Here is an 18,015-nt window from a genome sequence, read left to right as displayed (position 1 = left end):
TCTCCGTGCGTGTGAAATCGGGGAGTCCTATTGAGTTCAATGGGCTGCCTCCCAAGTGTGCCCGCTTCATTTAAAATAATGAGGATCGCGCCTTTAATAACTGCATTAACAGGGCAAAAGAGTTTTTCTTCCTGGGGGTGGTGGGGAGCTTTCCCTGCTAACTTTTAATTGTTACAATGCCTGCCAACATAGTTTTTCTGTGTGCCGAGCAGAAAGTCTGCCGGTGTGGCTACAGCGAGGGGAAAAGACGGCACCTGCTGAATTTCCTCTGCGGGGATCTTCCAAGAGGAGCAGGGAAATATCCATGTTATGTGGTTGCCAAATGAGTGCCCGTCCACAGCTCTCCATTTTCTAATACCTATTTTGTTTTATTGGTGGGACAGCCGCATTGATCCAGAGGAGCTAATATCTGCCTGATCCTATATACAATTAGGTTCCCTAAAATCTACATAGGATCGAACTGTTGCAACGCAATATATGCCTGCTTAGATCTGACCCCAATATAATTTAATAGAGTTTGCCATGTCAAAGAAAACTTTCCCTTTTTTTTCCCCTACATGTTTGGGGGGGTTATTGGTTCGTTTTGCTTTTGCTCTTGTTTTTATTATGTATTTTGTGTGTTTCTATCTTGTATTTCTAATGCTGTCAACCCCCCTGAGATCTTCGGATGAAGGGCGGAACACTAGTTTAATGAACGATAATAATAAAGATTGTGTTTTCTTAACGACGCTTGAACAATGCAGCCCACTGATTTTAATGAACGTGGGCGCACACAGGCAAAACCGCCTGGTTTTTTTTGGGGGGGGGGCGCTCATTCATTCATTAAAAAAACTTGGGTGTTAAGGCAAGCTTTTCTGAATATAGAACTTACTTCAGAGATTAAACTGCCAGGGGTCATCTGGCTTGTACAAACGAAGTTTCTTCTTCGCTCTGAACTCGGAGAAATAAAAACGAGAGGAGAGGCCTGGCAGGTAGCGAGCCAGGAGGCGGGACCCGTCCTTCCTTGCAGGGGGAGAGGCGAAGCACCTGCCGGAATGCGCCTTAGGGCGCAGCTGGAGGAAATGGGAAAGCGCTCCAGCAACAGGTGCCGGGGGAGATCGAGCCGAGGGAGGAAGGGAGTTGCTTGCAGCGGCTCGCTCCTTTCCAGATAATACTAACAATAACAATAATCGTAAAAGGCGAGGCTTCCCTTCCCAAGCGGAAAAGCAAGGCCAACACCTCCCTGAGTTAGGAGTAGAGGGTGAGGTTTGTTTGCGCAGAGGGATCCGGCCGGTGGGCGGAGGAGGCGGCGCCATGGCCTGGAGCTGGCGATGGCAACACCTAGGGCTCTTTCTCGGCCTCAGCTGGCTCCCGACAGGTGAGTCGTGGGGGGCGGTGGGGACCGGAGCTGGAAGGGGAAAAGGAGCTAACTCCCGATCTCCGTGATCTTTCGTCTTTTCCTTGCTGGCGGCGACTGGTTTTAGTAGGCGATTGTCTCCTAAAGTTTCCTCCCGCCCGATTCCTTCCTGCTCCTTCGCTTGTTTACAGTACCTTCCTCAAAGGCAGGTCTCCGAGCTAATCAGGCATGTTTTAAGTATCTCCATATTGTTTTTATTTTGATCTTCTTGGTCCCAGGGAGGAGAGGTTGTAAAATTGCCCAGCATGTATGTGTGTGTGTGTGTGTGTATCCCCCCCTTTTAAAATCGTATTGCTGTAGTTGTAAACTTACATGCACACAGAGCGGATACATATGTAAATAACTTTTGTCCTCCACAAAAATACAAGTAAGAAAAGGTGGAAATCTATGTACTAGCTAGCATTTGGTGTAAACAGTTTAGCCACAATTCTATTTACTGTACATATATGTAAGCATGTGAAATGTTCACTAGTTTATCTCCCCATTGCCCTCCTAGATATTAGGTGCAGCATACCGTACTTTAAATAAGATGTTGATTATTATCAATAGGACTGTAGCTCGGCTGCTTTGGAGGAAAATGCATGTACAGTGCAATGTGTAATGGCAATGAATTAGACTAGATGGAAGTATGCCTTATTGGTTTCAGTAAGGTTTACTTCCTGGTAAGTATAATTAGAACTGCAATCTAAATATATTTCTCGTGTCTATAATTCAAATGTAAATTATATTTTTAAACAAGTGTCTTCACATTCTGTCCTGTATTAACAGTTCTCACTTGAACACACAAAATAGAAGTTACAGCCATGCAGCCAAAGATAGGTTGAGCCCGGTCCTAGTTTAATTTATTCCCAAGTAAATACATTTAGGATTGCAGTAATAATGTCACAGCCACAAAAATAACCAGTATGTGCACTTCTTAAGCCCCTGGCCATTCATTCTTGTATAGGCACTTCATTCCAACTAGGTGCATTCCAACAAGTGTGTTTGAGTAATTCTATCTAACACAGTGTTTATATTATGTTATCTCAAGTACTGTTGATATCTTTGGTATTCTTAATGCCTTGAATACTTTTCTGGTATTATCGTGTATACCTATGATAGGGAAAACACAGGAGTCTGGCTAACCTAATGTGTATTTAAAAGCTGTTTAATAGTATTAAATAATATAGCGATAGTATTAAATTGTATTTGGCTATAATTGAGTTTTTTTTAGATTTAACAACAAGCCTTTCTCTCTTTTCCGCTTATTTCCTTCTTGGTTATGTTTTGTCTAATGCTGTATATTGTTTTCTTGATAAACTATTCTACTTTTCATAGACTGTTAGCTGTCCCAAAAACATTCATGTTGATAGTGTGGAATTAATAGTATATATCTTATTTTTGTGGCAAAACCTACACACAAGCCTGCAACCTCCCTATTGCATGAGTCAGGAAAAAATATTTGTACTCTGTTAAATTCAAAGTGCTAGAGAAATCTCCACCCTGATTTATCTATTACAGTGGAATCATGTGTGTCAACTCACAAGTAAGAGCCATTAAATTCAATGAGTCTTGCTCCCAGTGATAGGATTTCAGCCCAACGTATGAGTTGGGGCAGGCTATTTTACACATATTTGATACACATATTAGCACAGTTGCTCATGAGATTATTATTATTATTATTATTATTATTATTATTTATACCCCACCCATTTGGCTGGGTTTTCCCAGCCACTCTGGGCGGCTTCCAACTGAATATTAAAAACAGTACAGCATCAGACATTTTTATAGACCTTGAACCACTGCTCTGCATTTAGGGAAAAGGCCTTTTTGGAACACTGAAGACTGGAGTCAAGGGTGTGTGTTTAATAGTATATTTTAATTATTATTACCCACCCTGGGACCCTTAGAGTGAAGATTGGAGGAGGAAATTAATAGTAAAGCTCTGTTTTGCAAGGGCTAGCGTACAGGCTCAAAACTAGCATGTTTTCAAAAATATACAGGTGCACATCATGTGTAACCTAGGGATATAGCCTAGGTAGTAGAATGCCCTTGCAAGATACAATGGTACCTTGATTTTCGAACATTTATGAACATTTCGGTTTTCAAACACCTTAAATCCGGAAGTAAATGCTTCAGTTTTTGAACACGCCTCAGAAGTCGAACATGCCACGAGGCTTCCGCTGAGTGCAAGATCTTAAGGCCTAGCTGTCAGCTATTGAGTTTTTGGTTTTCAGACGTTTCAGAACTGGAACGGTCTTCCAGAACGGATTATGTTCGAAAACCAAGGTACCACTGTACTTGGAAGCAAGCAATAGATACAAGGCCAGAGCTCTTCCAGAAAATGAGTTCTTGAAAAAGTTGAACAAAAAGTAGTGAGGGCTGTTCCAAAGAAGAGGAGAGATTGGGGATTGTTAGTACCAGGGTAAAATCCAAAAAGCTGGTTGAAAAGGGAAAGTTTTCTTTGACATGGCAAACTTTACTGAGTGGACATGCTGGAAATGGCATGTGAGAAAGGCATAAGAGGTGCAAGAAGGACACAGGGCTGTAGCTCAGTGGTAGAATGTCAACTTGGCATGCCAAAGATCCCAGGTTCAAACCTTGGCTTCTCCAGATAGAGCTGGGAGACACTCCTGCCTGAAACCCATTGGGAAACCCCAGAAGAAAAGGCTTGCTTAGTGAGTAAAACATCTAATGCATGGGTAGGCAAACTAAGGCCCAGGGGCCGGATCTGGCCTAATCGCCTTCTCAATCCAGCCCACGGACGGTCTGCGAATCAGCGTGTTTTTCCATGAGTAGAATGTGTCCTTTTATTTAAAATGCATCTCTGGGTTATTTGTGGGGCACAGGAATTCGTTCATTCCCCCCCCCAAAAAAAAATACAGTCCAGCCCCCCACAAGATCTGAGGGACAGTGGACCGGCCCCCTGCTGAAAAAGTTTGCTGACCCCTGATCTAATGGATTAGCAAACAAAGACTCACAAAAGGGTGTGCTGGTTTGGGTTGGGTCTTTGAATGGATTGTTTCCAGGTGAACAAAAGAAATGTGACCACCGTTTCCTGTTTGGCAAAAGGAAAATGAGTTTCAGAGTAGAGTTGTAGCGCACACTGTAGAGTTCTTTGTTAATTGTTTAATAGTATACTTCTTGTAGAGACTCTGAATGCTCACGTACGCTTCTGCTTGTCAAGTGCCCAGAAAGCATGAGTCCAAGCAGTTTTCTGTTCGCCCTTCTGCTTTCTCAGGGAAAACCCCACTCCTTAGCACTGAAACACAGCTATCTGCGGAAAACCAAATTGACCTTCACTCCAATTCAGAAGTAAGGAGCGCATTTTCCTAGGTGAAAGCGGAAGTCTGGATTAGCCCTCACTCTCAGGGTTTTCAATAGCCAATGGATTAGCGATGTAACATTTCTTTGATTGAAATCACCCCATTATATGAGGGATCCTTGTGCTCCCATTTAGTTTCACTGGAGGGTGTTGGTGGGAACTTTCGTGTACATTTTGTCCTAATTTGCTTTTCAGATTACTCTCCCAGGCAAAATTGAGACTTTTAAGGCACAGCGCTCATATAGGGATATGCAAGCATGCTAGTTCCCTCTGGCATCAAATGTGACTGAAATAATCAGTTTCCTGTAGGTTGGATATGGATCTTCTCTGCTATAGCAGGGAGTATAAAGTTCCAAACATAGATTTCCCACAGACTTGGCCAACCTAAAGAACTCTCATTCCCCATTTGTGAAACCATTATGCCTCCCCTCCCCTTATTGTGAGAGAATACAAGGCCTGCCCTCATCCCAACTTCTAAGACATCCTGAATAAAGCTGTCGTTTACACAGCTTCTTCCCTATGACATTTCTTCATCTATCTTACACTTGCTCCTGCTGCTGGTAAATTCAAAGTTTATGGCACTGCTGTCTTCCAAAGCCCTATCAGATCCAGAACTAGGAAAAAGTAAGTCCAGTGGGTACAGACCAGATGCAAACTGTAGACTATGTCTGCACAGTCACACAAGTAATGAACCAGTCCTTTGAAAAACTTTATGTAACTTTATTTTTTTTAACTAAATCTCTGTATACTTAGTTTGCTGTCTGCATTGGTAGATTTTCCCCCCTGGGGCATAGGGGTGCTTTTCATATGCTTACTGATAGCTGTTGTTCATGTTCTTCATTGCAGGTTGCTTCTCCATCCTGGTGACTGTGCCAGTTGCTGAGCGATACACAACTTTATTTGCCTCTGTGACCCTCAGGTGTGACTACAGTACCTCTGCCCCACTGCAGGATGTGCTAGTTACCTGGCGCTATAAGTCCTTTTGCAAGGATCCCATCCTTGACTACTACAGTGTTGGTGAGTGCCACTGATTCTTGCGGCCACCACCAAGGATTGCTCTCCACACACATGAGAAGAGTCAGGAAGGAGGGAGGGAGCCCCAGGGGAGACAGTTGTTTGACTTGTTGTTCTCCAGAGCCAAATAATGGGGAAGCTGATCTCTTCGGTCTCTGAACCAAAATGGATGGAGTGATAGCTAGAAGATGCTGCTTTAGGAAATGACTGCTTGTGCTTTCACTTTTAAGACACTGTGTTATCTTTGGAATGCTTGAAACCCTAGAGCATGGGTAGGCAAACTAAGGCCTGGGGCCCGGATCCGGCCCAATCGCCTTCTAAATCCGGCCCGCAGACGGTCCGGGAATCAGCATGTTTTTACATGAGTAGAATGTGTCCTTTTATTTAAAATGCATCTCTGGGTTATTTGTGAGGCATAGGAATTCGTTCCTTTTTTTTCCTCCAAAATATAGTCCGGGCCCCCACAAGGTCTGAGGGACAGTGAACCGGCCCCCTGCTAAAAAAGTTTGCTGACCCCTGCCCTAGAGGGCTCTGTGATTTTAGGAAAGGGGGCCTTTCACTTTCAGTCATGCTCTCCTTTGGCTCTAGTACTTTCAATTCAAAAGGCAAAATCTGAAGTTTAAGACTAATTTCTCCTCTAATACTGAGCTCAACCAGAGAGTGCCGACAAATTCAGGAAGAGGATTGAGACTTGTGTTGCACTGCACTTTGGCCTGTAGTCTGACATGGATGAACCCCAGCCCACCTTCTAAGTTGGGGGGCAGGAGGGACTGTCTTTAACCTCACACCCTATTTTCAGAGGCACCCTAGAGCCAATCTGGAACTTGTTGCGATATTGGAGAAGGGATTATATCCCACACTGAATGAGGAGCAAAAGTCCCTACAGTCAGTCAAAAATGTTGGCAGGCTATCAAGGCTAGCCAAAAGTTGTGAGCCTTTTACCCATCATCCTTCAGTCTGGATAGGCTTAGTGAGATGCTCAGAGTTCTTGCAATTTGAACCATAATTTATAGCTTTCACTATTGTAAAATTAGATTAAAAGTATTGGGTTTCCAAAGCATTGTTTTGGTTATCTGTATGGTCTAATGTCCACCAATTTTGTCTTCCCTCTTTGTGCCAAATCCTGATAGCTTATCCTTGATTCAGACTGTGAATGATGGGCTTGCCAACTTTTTCCAAATATATCCCAAAGTCTCATCCCACATTGTTTCCCCATATGCCCAGCAAAGTTTGCAGTTCACATAGCATCAGAGCTTGCTGTCTCCGGAAGTTAATTGACTCTTAGGTAATTTCTCCTCTCTACCACCATAATTTTTTTCTGTTGTTACCACTTATAAAGGAACAGGTAATCAACATAGTGTGAGCTTTCCTCACTGGAATTTTAAGGAGAACTATTATGAATTTAATACTTTGGATTTAAATAAACTGGCATTCATTTTGTAATTCATCCCCTTTGTTTATTGCAGCCTATCAAGCAGGCCTAGCTATTGGCCAGGACCCTTCCAACGACTGCAATGACAATCAGCGGGAAATACGCATTGTTGCTCAGAGAAGAGGGCAAAATGAACCTGTGCTTGGTGTTGATTACAGACAGCGGAGGATAACCATTCAGAACAGTAAGACCATTTGAGCAGTGACTGGGAAACTGTGGCCTGTAGAGGTCTCATTAGTGCTAAGGAAACACAGCCTTAAGCAGCACAAAGTACCGTATTTTTCGCTCCATAGGGCGCACCTAGTTTTTAGAGGAGGAAAACACGGAAAAAAATATTCTGAATAAAATGTTGCACTAAACTATTTAAAGCAGCAAAGTGCGCGGCTGCTGTCCGCTTTGCTGCTTTAAATCAAGCCTCAGAAGAGGGTAGGAAGGGGAACCATGGCTTATCTAAGTCCAGTTAATAATGCTGAGCCAGACTTATGGCCATAAGGATTAGCCTGGCCGTCTCAGTGGAAATCTGGGGAGGCTGGGGTGGGCTTTCAGTGGTCAAAGTGTGGTTGTGTCTTCCTGCCCGGGATCTATTTCCTGCCGTCTTTCCCCCCTGCACCCCCGCACCCTGCTTCGAGGGAAGGAAGCGGAGCCATGGATCCTCTGCTCGCAACTGCAGTGGATTCCCTCCACTTTGAAGCAGGAAAGTGGGAGAGGAGCTGCTTACATGAGTGTAAGCTGCTCCCCTCTCACTTTGCTGCTTCAAAGGGAGCACAGGAGGAGGGAATCTGCTGCAGCCGCAAGCAGTGGAGGATCCATGGTCCCTTTCCTTCCCTCCTCCGTGATTGCTTTGAAGTAGGAAAGTAGGAGAGGAGCTGCTTACACAAGTGTAAGCTGCTCCCCTCCCACTTTCCTGCTTCAAAGCAATCACGGAGGAGGGAATCTGCTGCAGCTTCCCCCACCTCCCGCAGAAGCCGCACGCTCTTTAAAGGGGCTGCGCAGCTTCTCCTGGATTTTCTGGGAGGTGGGGCGATTCCCCCACCTCGTAGAAAAGCCCTCAGGAGCCGCGCAGCCTTTAAAGGGGACGCCGCTCTTGGGGGCTTTTCCCCAAGGAGGGAGAAGGGACTGATGCGGCCAGTCAGTCCCTTCTCCCTCCTGGGGAAAAGCCCGCAAGAGCGCACGAAGCTTGTGTGCGGCTCTTGGGGGCTTTTCCCGCCTGCCTCCTCCCTGCATTCGCTCCATAGGACGCACACACATTTTCCCTTGCTATTTAGGAGGGGGAAAGTGCATCCTATGGTGCGAAAAATACGGTAATTGTAACTTATGGAGGTGTAAATGACTCGGAATGCAGTTTCAGCTCTCCCAAAGTCTGTTTGCACAATAATTTTTGCAATTCAGGAATGTGCTGTCATGGTATGAGAATAATATCACCCAGTTGCCTACTTTCACCATGCTGTGTTTTTTCTTCATAGAAGCAGATCTCCTGATCAATGAAGTGATGTGGTGGGACCATGGAGTATACTACTGTAATGTTGAAGCTCCAGGAGACACAAGCGGTGACCCAGACATAGAGGTCAAGCTCATTGTTCTCAGTACGTAGCACAGTTCTGTTTTTTAAATTTTATTTTAGAGTGACCTTCTCTTCATTTTTTTTTTTACCATTTATGAAGTTTTAGAGAACAAAGCATGGAGCAAAATGAGCCATGCTCTGATCCTAAAGATGTTTACTTCCAGGGTTATCACTTATTTCAATCCACATATTAAAAGGGGAGAAGAAGACACCAGCAATTCCTGATCTTGTGTTGCTGGAATGCAGCCTCTGGCCCTTCCGAGCACTGGCATTCAGTTCTCAAAAGGCTGCCTTCAAAAGGCTACTGCGAGATAGGAGGACATTATTTCTGTATGCAACTGCTGCAGCAAGGATCCTACTTGCAAAAATCTGGAAGGGAAATTACAGAGGATGCTCGGGTTGCAAACGTGATCTATGCGGGATGCACGTCTGCAACCCGCGTCTGCGCATGCAGGGGTTGCGATTCAGTGCTTCTGCGCATGCACAAAGTGTGATTTAGTGCTTCTGCGCATGCACGACTGCCAAAACCCGGAAGTAACCCATTCCGATACTTCTGTGTTTCGGCAGTCCGCAACCCGAAAAGACGCAACCTGAAGCGGCTGTAACCTGAGGTATGACTGTACATACCGACAAAGGAAGATTGGCTAAACAAGCTTTTAGAATTTATTGATTTGGCAAAACTAACCACAGTAATAAGATATTAAACAAACCAGAAATTAAGATCATGATGGAAATGGTTTGAAGAATATATAAGCTAAAGACAACATGCTAATATGTGCTAAAAACACTGTGCTAAAGACAACATGCTAATATGAAGTTGATTCAGAAAACAAAATATTAGTTAAATAGCAATACTAAAAATGAGTTACAAATTGCCATATAAATAAGAATATAATAAACATAAGAAATGACAAACACTAGTGGAGGGAAGTCACGTAGGTGTAACATTTATGTTTGTATTTTTGTATTGTTGGTACAGTGGTACCTCGGGTTAAGTACTTAATTTGTTCCGGAGGTCCGTTCTTAACCTGAAACTGTTCTTAACCTGAAGCACCACTTTAGCTAATGGAGCCTCCCGCTGCCGCCGTGCCGCTGGAGCATGATTTCTCTTCTCATCCTGAAGCAAAGTTCTTAACCCGAGGTACTATTTCTAGGTTAGCAGAGTCTGTAACCTGAAGCGTATGTAACCCTGAAGCATATGTAACCCGAGGTACCACTGTATTTGAATGGTTGTAGTTTTAATGGTGTGTACGCATTGTATGTAATAATTTTTTTTTTTTTTTTTAAAAAGGCTGCCCATTATGCAACGAGCCGTTGGACTGGGTTTCTCTACCCCTGGAATAAACAAACAGTTTTTGTTGTTACGTCTGAATGCAGCACTTTGTGTGAACGTCATTCCTGTTTTGGATGGGCTATCTTGTGAGGGAAGATTGCAGAAAGCTTCCTTTTTGGTGCAGGAAGCTCATTGTACAGGCATCTAGTAACAAGAAAAGCAAAGTGATGGGGGATGATAATAGGCTTGAATGTCCTCTTTCCCCCACCAGATTGGCTGACTGTCGTCCTTATTGTCCTTGGTGGCCTCCTCCTCCTCATGCTGATCGGGGTGTGCTGGTGCCAGTGTTGCCCTCAGCATTGCTGCTGCCATGTGCGCTGTGCCTGCTGCCCAACTCGCTGCTGCTGCAATGAGAAAGGTAAATCGGAAAGTAGGCTGTCTGCCCCTTGCACTTGTTCCCAGGGAAACAATAACAACAAAACAGGTGTATTAAATCCAAAGTTATTTTCGTACACGCTTTAACAACAAGCAAGCCACTTGGACTTCCTCTGTGGGATTTGGGGTGGTCGTGGAGGGGGAATACTGCTCAGTTGGAAACCTGGCTCTGCGTGTTATCCAAAATGTACACAAATAGGAGGGCCTTCATAGTTTCCTCCAAGTAGTTCAAGGTCATGTTTTATCCTCACACCAAGCCTGTGAAGTAGATTAGAATAAGAGACCATGAAGCTCACCCAGTGAGCTTCATTGCTGCCTCAGGTTTTGAACCCTGGTCTCCCAGGCCCCTGATATGAAATTCTAACCACTATGCCCCATCTCTGACATCCCTTTCTGCCATTTGCATTTACTCTTCCAGCATGTATAAATGCTCTCTCCATGGAACATGCTGAAGTAGGCCATAATTTTATGTTAAGGGCATTGTGTAGGACAGAGTTTGCTAAACTTTGGGGGCCCATGGACACATTTGTGAACCGGAGAAACAGTCATGAAAACCTTGTGCATTTATTAATTTCCCACCTTTCAGCAGCACAACATGCACACATAAATATAATGCAAACTACTCTATTGGCTACAATTGAATGCTCCCTTCGAGCCTAATTTCATCAGGGGGAGTAGAGTCTGTGGGCGCCAGGGAAGTCCTCTGCCAGTACTACATTGGCAAAGCCCTGGTGTGAAGGAATTCAGGATTATTGTACTTTCAATGTTAGAAAATTTAGTTTCTCCAGAGTAAATATCCGTCTGAAATCAAAATCACACATTTGTTGTGGACAGACTGTATTGTTTCATGCCACCCCAATCTTGGAGTGCTGCAAGATTCCAGGGGTTCAAGGCATTCTAAATCAAGCAAGGAGGAACCACCCTGTCACTAATTTTGGCTTCCAATATTGCTATTCTATAAAATGGAGAGAAAGAAAAAGATCTTCAGAGTCCTTGAGTGCACCTGTATAACATCTGTTGCTTTTTCTGTCCTCCAGTGCTGGAACGACATCAGTTTATGAAACAGGCTCAACAACTTTTCCCATGGATGACGCACCACTCCCAGTCATCTTCATATCAACTAAACCCATTGCTACAGAGAGGTAGGGCTGCGTCTACAAGTCCCAAGGGAGTGAATATATTACAGCAGTTTAATGGCTTGGATGCTTGTGGTTTGGCTTGATGATGATGCTTTTCCCAGAGGTGAAAGAGCATCAAAGGCTACCAACCCAGCTGCTCAGAGGTGGTGAGATTCAGGGCTGAGCTTATTCGTTACACCGGCGAGTGGAAGCATGTAATCTGGTATCTGTAAAGACTTTGCATCTTGTTTCCCATAGTGACAAGCCAGTTGTTTTGGAGAAAGCCCAACAAATGTTTCTGGGAAATCTACAACCCGGGGGTGAAGAAGAGAAACCTCTCCCGTTGTTTTGGGGGTGTTTCTTTTTTCGTCCATCTGCAAACCTTGAAGTTTCCCAGGCCTACCAGTTCCTCTCTTTTGTACACGAATGGAGCAGCCCTGGGCTCCATGAGGATCCACATGCACAGAATTAGATTTCTATTTGCGTTTAAGAAAGATTGCCCCTCTGTGGATTTCTTTTTGCAATCCACTTTTAAAGCCATCTAAGCTATTCGTCATAATTACATCTTGTAGCATAGTGAACTCCACAGATTAATTAGGCCTTGTGTGGTGATGTACTTTATCTGTCTTGAATCTACTGTCATCCAATTTCATTGGGTCACACACACACACACACACACACACACACACACACACACCGAGGGAGAGAGACCACTTTTCTATCCTAGGCAAAATTTTACAAACTGAGTTGCTTTTGTTTTCTAAACTAAAATGCTCCAAACAATTAGTGTTATTTATTAAATTTATATACAGCCCTTCACCCAAAGATCACAATATGGCTTTTTCTCCTAAGGAAGGCTCTCCACTTGTTGATTCCTTTGCCTTCCATTTTTCTGCACTTTTTGAAGCTGTCTTTTTGGCAATCGGGTGATCAAAGCAGGTACTTGCCAATGAGGTCACGCCCACTGTATATACATTTGGAGCAGACTAAGTTTAAACAAATTGATCTGCTGCTACTACATCTAGTTTGAGTCTCTGTCTTAATGCTAAATTGGAAGCTTTTACTTCTGGGCTAGCAAATCTGTCTCTCCCCCCCCCCCAAGATGTCCTACTTTCATCAGCCGAAGCCAGCATGGCCATTGGTTAGGGATGATGGAAGCTGTGGTCAAGCAATATCTCGGAGGGACACAGTTTCCCAGTCCCTCTTGACCTGGCTTTCTCTCATGGCAGGTGTCTTTCTTCCCTCTACCCACCTTCTGTTCCATAGATATGTCTCTGCAGAGCAGTCAGCCACGGATGCCTCCACTTACCCAGTTGCCCTCCAACAAGCTCTTGGAGCAGCTTGAGTCTGAGGTCAGGAACCTTGGCGTTTCCCAGCCCATGATACCTCCGCACCGCGTGGAGAGCAGTCGTCATCCTAGCATCCTCTCCTCTCTGGGCTCAGAGATTGTGGAACGCAGAGTGATCCAACTGCCTCCCATCATTGAGCGCATCCCATCCTCCCACAGAACTAGTGGTTCGTCACGACCACGGCGGTCGACATATGCCTCGCGACCCCGGAGCCAGGCGAGTGACGACGAGAGGGAGAGGAGGAGGAGGCGCTTGTCTTTGGATGAAGAAGACGATTCCTACTCCAGTTACGACCAGGAACTCCGGAACAGACCTAGAGACCGCATAGTCGAGAGGCAGAGGGCTGGCAGCCATTATGACAGGTCTCGGAGTTCTAGGCCAGACTTATCTCCCATTTTGCATGGTAGGAACAGTTCTGATTCATATCCTGAGGAGGATAGAAGGGAGCGTTCCGCACGGCATCCCTCTGACAGAAGGTATTCAGGGCAGCGGGCTTATCGACCTCTCAGTCAGAGGAGCAGGGACTCTTATCGCCAGGGCCACCGCCGCCGCCATCGCAGCTGTTCTCCACCATCCCGCCGGGAGTCGTGGAGTTCATCTGATGAGTACGAGCGCTTCCAAGGGAACAGCAGGCGGCATCGCCGGTGCCGCTCTCCAGACTGGCCAGAGAAACCCCCTAGTTACCGCTCGGTAGAAATCATCCCAGCCAAAGGCGACAAAGCCAGAAGCCTTGCAGAACAGCATTCGGTAAACTAAGTGTGACAAATATTCTCTTTCATAATCTCATGGGTTTGTAGCTTTGCACCCTGCTGCAGGCTACTCTCTGGCAGAGGCTGAAGACAGGAACCATACAGAAAGGGATGCCTTGTGCATTTGCACAGGGCTGCTTTCTAAAGCTTGTGCCCCTGTTCAAAGACACGTGAATAGGCTCAAGAGAAGCATGGTCAAGCTCATGGTTATTTCTGAGTGAGGCGAACCAGGCCCTGCTTGCCTCTAGCCTACAAACGCTGCTTCTTTCCTTGCCCTGACAAGGGCTCAACAAGTTACCAGGACTGGGGGCATGGCAGTGGGTAAGGAAGGGAGATAGTGGGGAGGTGCTCTGGGTGGGGGCAGGGAAGCCATCACGCTTGAGAACAGAGAAGGTGCTGCATCATTTACGCCATTGGGGTGCTTTATCCAGCTAATGAGTGTGTGGGAGCATCCTTTCTAGCCTAAGAGCAAATAACAAAACAAAGCACTCCAGCCAAGAAGTTTCAGATTCTCTTCTTGGCCAGCATGGTGTTGCTATTCTGGTCTGGGGCATGGTTTGAGTTCTGGTTTGAGTTCCATGCCGCCGCCACACCCCCCCGCCCCCCGGGCTGGCTTTTTATTATTTTCCCAACCTGGCTGCCACTTCTGCATTGCCTTCTTCTGCTGCTGCCCCAACCCTCCCTGGTAAGTTGCTGAGCCCTTGCAAAGAAGAGAAACAACAGCGCTAAGTAAGACCACCCAAGCATTTGCATGGAAGCACAGTTGTTGTTTTTGCAAGTGCTCACTTGGAGCACGTGAAGAAATGGAGCCCCTTTTAAGGCAAACGGTAGGAAAGCCTTGTGCGTCTTTAGAAAGGAAGCTATCAGTGGTGTTTGTCTGGAGCATACTAGTTAATCAAACATTGATATGGCCCGGCCCTGTCGATGAGAGTCAAAACTGCACGTGACTTGTCTCATGTAGTTCTCCTCCTAAGAGAAAAGTAGTGGTAGTTGTGGTTTTCACAAGGAGCAAACAAGTGGGCAGGGGTAGGTGAAAATCTGGATTAGAAAACTAGCATTAGGGTCAGACCTGGATCAGATACCTTTCCACTGCTGTCTGATCCGAGTCAGGGGCTCCACATTAGCATTTTCAACGGAACCTTTTTATGCATTGCAAATTATACATGCAGGCAGCCCAAAGGTTTATAGCCCCCACCTCCTAATCTAAGGCCCTAATCTGAATCAAGCCCCCACACCAACTTATTTGTAAAAAAAAATAAACTGTGCATACTCCAAAAACAAGACAAAATACCTTTCACACAGAGGTGGAGCTGTGAGACTAATATCATGTGCAGCTTCGTTTCCCAGCTGAAGGAGGAGAAGACACCTGCTGTGAGATGAGAGGGGCAGGAATGGTATATTCCAGCTTGATTCACCAATATGTGATAGTCATTAATATCCAAAGTTGCATTGCTGCAAACCACCCTTCTGTATTGCATCCATCTTCAACCAGAGGGGAGCCTCATGAGTGCTAATGGCCCCAAATAGCTTGTACAAAGGTTCAAAATTTTGGAGCTAATTAACAGCATTCATCGTTCAGATGAGCATCATTCAGATCCAGCAGCCTCAAATGAGACTGTGGTTGGGTTAGCCCAGTAGGGAAAGTATTGCTGTTTAACAGCCTGGGAGGGAGGGAGGGTGAGTATCAGTGACCTGTTGCGCTGTTCCCCATTATGGCTGCTTAACAGCTGCTTACTACCTTTCTTTTTCTCTTCTAGGAAAAAGGCAGTTCTCGCAGCGGAAGAAGCGTTGTCATTTAGCCTTTTCTTCCTGCTATTGTAAAAAAAATGTCCGCAAATCAAAACAGTCATTAGCTGTTCAGTGTAGCAGCCAACAGGAGGAATCTGTTTCATCTCAACCACCTTCAGCCTGGATTTCCTCATCTTGGACACTTTGATTTCCAATGCAGTTCATGAAAAAGCATCGTTTTGCTGATAAAGCAGGAATGAGATGGAACTCCTTTTCAACAACATCTAGTTCCCGACATCCCTGCTCTAGGATTTGCTAGACAGTTGGCTTTTAAAAACACACTTTGTACAGGAATAATTTGTACAAGATTTATTGCTTTATTTTTGTATCTTGCAACTGCATACCCAATACACCGAAAGTTAATACATGTTGAAATTAACTGATTGCCAATGGCCTGACTCAGAGCCTGACGAAAGTAGCCTTGGATTGCATCAGACTTTGCAATTTGATATTTACATGAACCGGTTACTGAATGAACTGTACAAGACAGCTCAGTTGCTGAGCAATGTGAGCAAACAGAAATTAACCAAGATAAACATTCTGAGGATTTGGTATTGTAATTCAGGTAACTCACAACTTACGTGCATTTAACTTAAGCACATTCAGCTTTACACGGTTGGCAATTAATAATAATAATAATAATGGGGGCGGACGTCCAGGAAAAAAGACTTTGGCAATCCCACCTGGAATTGAACCCAACGCGTTTTGGTTATATGTTATTTTAGCTTTACACGCTATCCCTGGAACATAACCCCCTGTGTAAGTTGAGAGTTGCCTGTACATTGATCACCACTGTACATTAGGACCTAAGGCCTGGTTTATAGATGCACTTTCATCACTTGATGGCCAACAGATGAACAAACTCCCATTGACTTGTGTTCAAGGAGACTTGTGTGAGCCGTGAGACATTTTTGATGGCACAAGGCAGCCCTGCCAAGTTCTTAGGATTTTCTTGTCCTGCAGCAGGCCTCCGTTCCCCCATCTCACAGCATGCTAAACTAGCAATCTTCCACCCTCTCTGGAGTGGCTTAGGGAGGCAGAAGTAGAGGGGGAGCCAGGAGACCTCCATTGTACCAGTGGCATCCCACTATTTCTCCTCTGGATCCATCCCATTGAGTTTGGCTTGAGGAAAAATGGAAGTTCTTTTCTAGAGCCAGAATGGTGCTGTGACTGCAGTGCTGGACTTAATGCCATGGAGACCCAGGTTCAAATTTCTAGTTGGTCCCCAACACCTAAATCACCTTTGGCCACTCACTTCCTCTCAGACTAACCCTTCTCACAGAGTTGTTCTAAGGACACAAGGGGTGTTATAAAGTATGCTGCTCTGAGCTCCTTAGACGAAAGATGGGATACTAAAATACGTGTGGTATCATTCAACAACACAGGTTATATGACATGGGGAACAGGCTCAAATCAAAGTAGATAAATGTGATGTTTTATTAAAAAAGACTTCCTAAGGAACCCTTCTTTGTAGAAGCTTCCTCTTTTCAGATGATGTATAGCGGAATGAAAGGTGCCTATAGCAGATATTTGCAGATACCAGATCGCATCCAAATGGAGACTGAAGGTTATCCATTGCGTAATCATTTGATTTTTTTTAATCACAGAAAATAAATGTGCACCCAGATAACTGGTGTGCCACTAAGTGTAAAAAGTAGCTAACAAAAATGTTTGTTCTGTTTATCATTTAACTTCTGTAAAGTGCATTTACCTGTTTTCTGAAATGTAATTGCATCTTCTACACTGTACTAAATGTGAAGTAGATTGTTAGAGACTATCAATTATATGTAGATTTAACAAGAGAACAGCTAGTCAGTGATTGGTACAATGTGTGTATTTTCCTTTCCTTTCATGTTTTTAAAAATATATCCTGGGGGTTTGGGGGGGCGGGTTGGGGGATTACTACACAATAGTTTTTTCTTTCTTTTTTATCACTTGAGCCAGTGATATGTCACCTCATGATATGTCTGGGCTTCTAGGAAGAAGGAACCAGATGACCACAAGGCCCAGTGCTAGCACCTGGCAACTTGAAGCAGTTGTTGGGACTCCAGTAGCTGGCAGGCCTCCCCCATGCCTGCTATTTGCGTCTTTGAGCCACCATTTCAATTTTTATATTTTTAAGAAACAAAATTTGAATTCCATTTAAGAGCTTTGATTTACCGTTAGGTGGGTGTTACTGATTTTTAAATGTCAAATAACAGCAAAAAGCACAAAAACAAATAAACAACAACCCAAAAGGAATACAGGGTATTGACAAGAGAAATAAAAAATCAGTTAAGTGTTTTACAGCAAATATAGGGGCTGTCCCGCTTTTCACTGCAGTTGCCATCCTCACATACCCCTTTGCCAACCGCCCTTCCCTCACACCTCATCAACCACTTTCCCTTTACATTTTACCCATCCCCTCATCTATTCCCCACAACTTGCCCTAGCTCCTTCCCCAAGCCCCACTTGCTTTTAAAGGAGGGGAAAGTAGCATGCTGCAAAATGTATTTGGAGGGCTCCGTCAGGCCCCCAAACTTGGAGTTAGTGGCCCCTGGAGTAAAGGGTTAACTAAAAACTTTTACCATGTGATTCATCAGATTGTTTTCCTTGG

At 44.6% G+C, this 18,015-nt stretch overlaps 1 protein-coding gene across 1 annotated transcript; it reads left to right on the top strand.

The window, feature by feature from the left end:
* Positions 1–885: 885 nt before the first annotated feature.
* ILDR1 (immunoglobulin like domain containing receptor 1) lies at positions 886–17,224 on the top strand. Its single transcript, XM_079973833.1, has 8 exons — positions 886–1,357; positions 5,547–5,717; positions 7,181–7,330; positions 8,610–8,729; positions 10,252–10,398; positions 11,453–11,557; positions 12,800–13,629; positions 15,389–17,224. Exons 1-8 carry the CDS (start codon positions 1,294–1,296, stop codon positions 15,428–15,430), a joined length of 1,629 nt encoding a protein of 542 aa, XP_079829959.1. The 5' UTR covers positions 886–1,293; the 3' UTR covers positions 15,431–17,224.
* Positions 17,225–18,015: the final 791 nt, after the last annotated feature.

Source organism: Podarcis cretensis, assembly GCF_951804945.1.
Source record: "Podarcis cretensis genome assembly, chromosome: 4".
Lineage (NCBI taxonomy): Eukaryota > Metazoa > Chordata > Lepidosauria > Squamata > Lacertidae > Podarcis > Podarcis cretensis.
The sequence above is the reverse complement of the archived record's forward strand: the minus strand, read 5'-3'. Positions and strand labels throughout refer to the sequence as shown.

Coding starts and splice junctions, on each gene's coding strand:
- ILDR1 (XM_079973833.1), top strand. CDS start 1,294: ATGGCCTGGAGCTGGCGATGGCAACACCTAGGGCTCTTTCTCGGCCTC. Junction 7,331..8,609: donor GAGGATAACCATTCAGAACA/GTAAGACCATTT, acceptor TTTTCTTCATAG/AAGCAGATCTCCTGATCAAT. Junction 8,730..10,251: donor GGTCAAGCTCATTGTTCTCA/GTACGTAGCACA, acceptor TTCCCCCACCAG/ATTGGCTGACTGTCGTCCTT.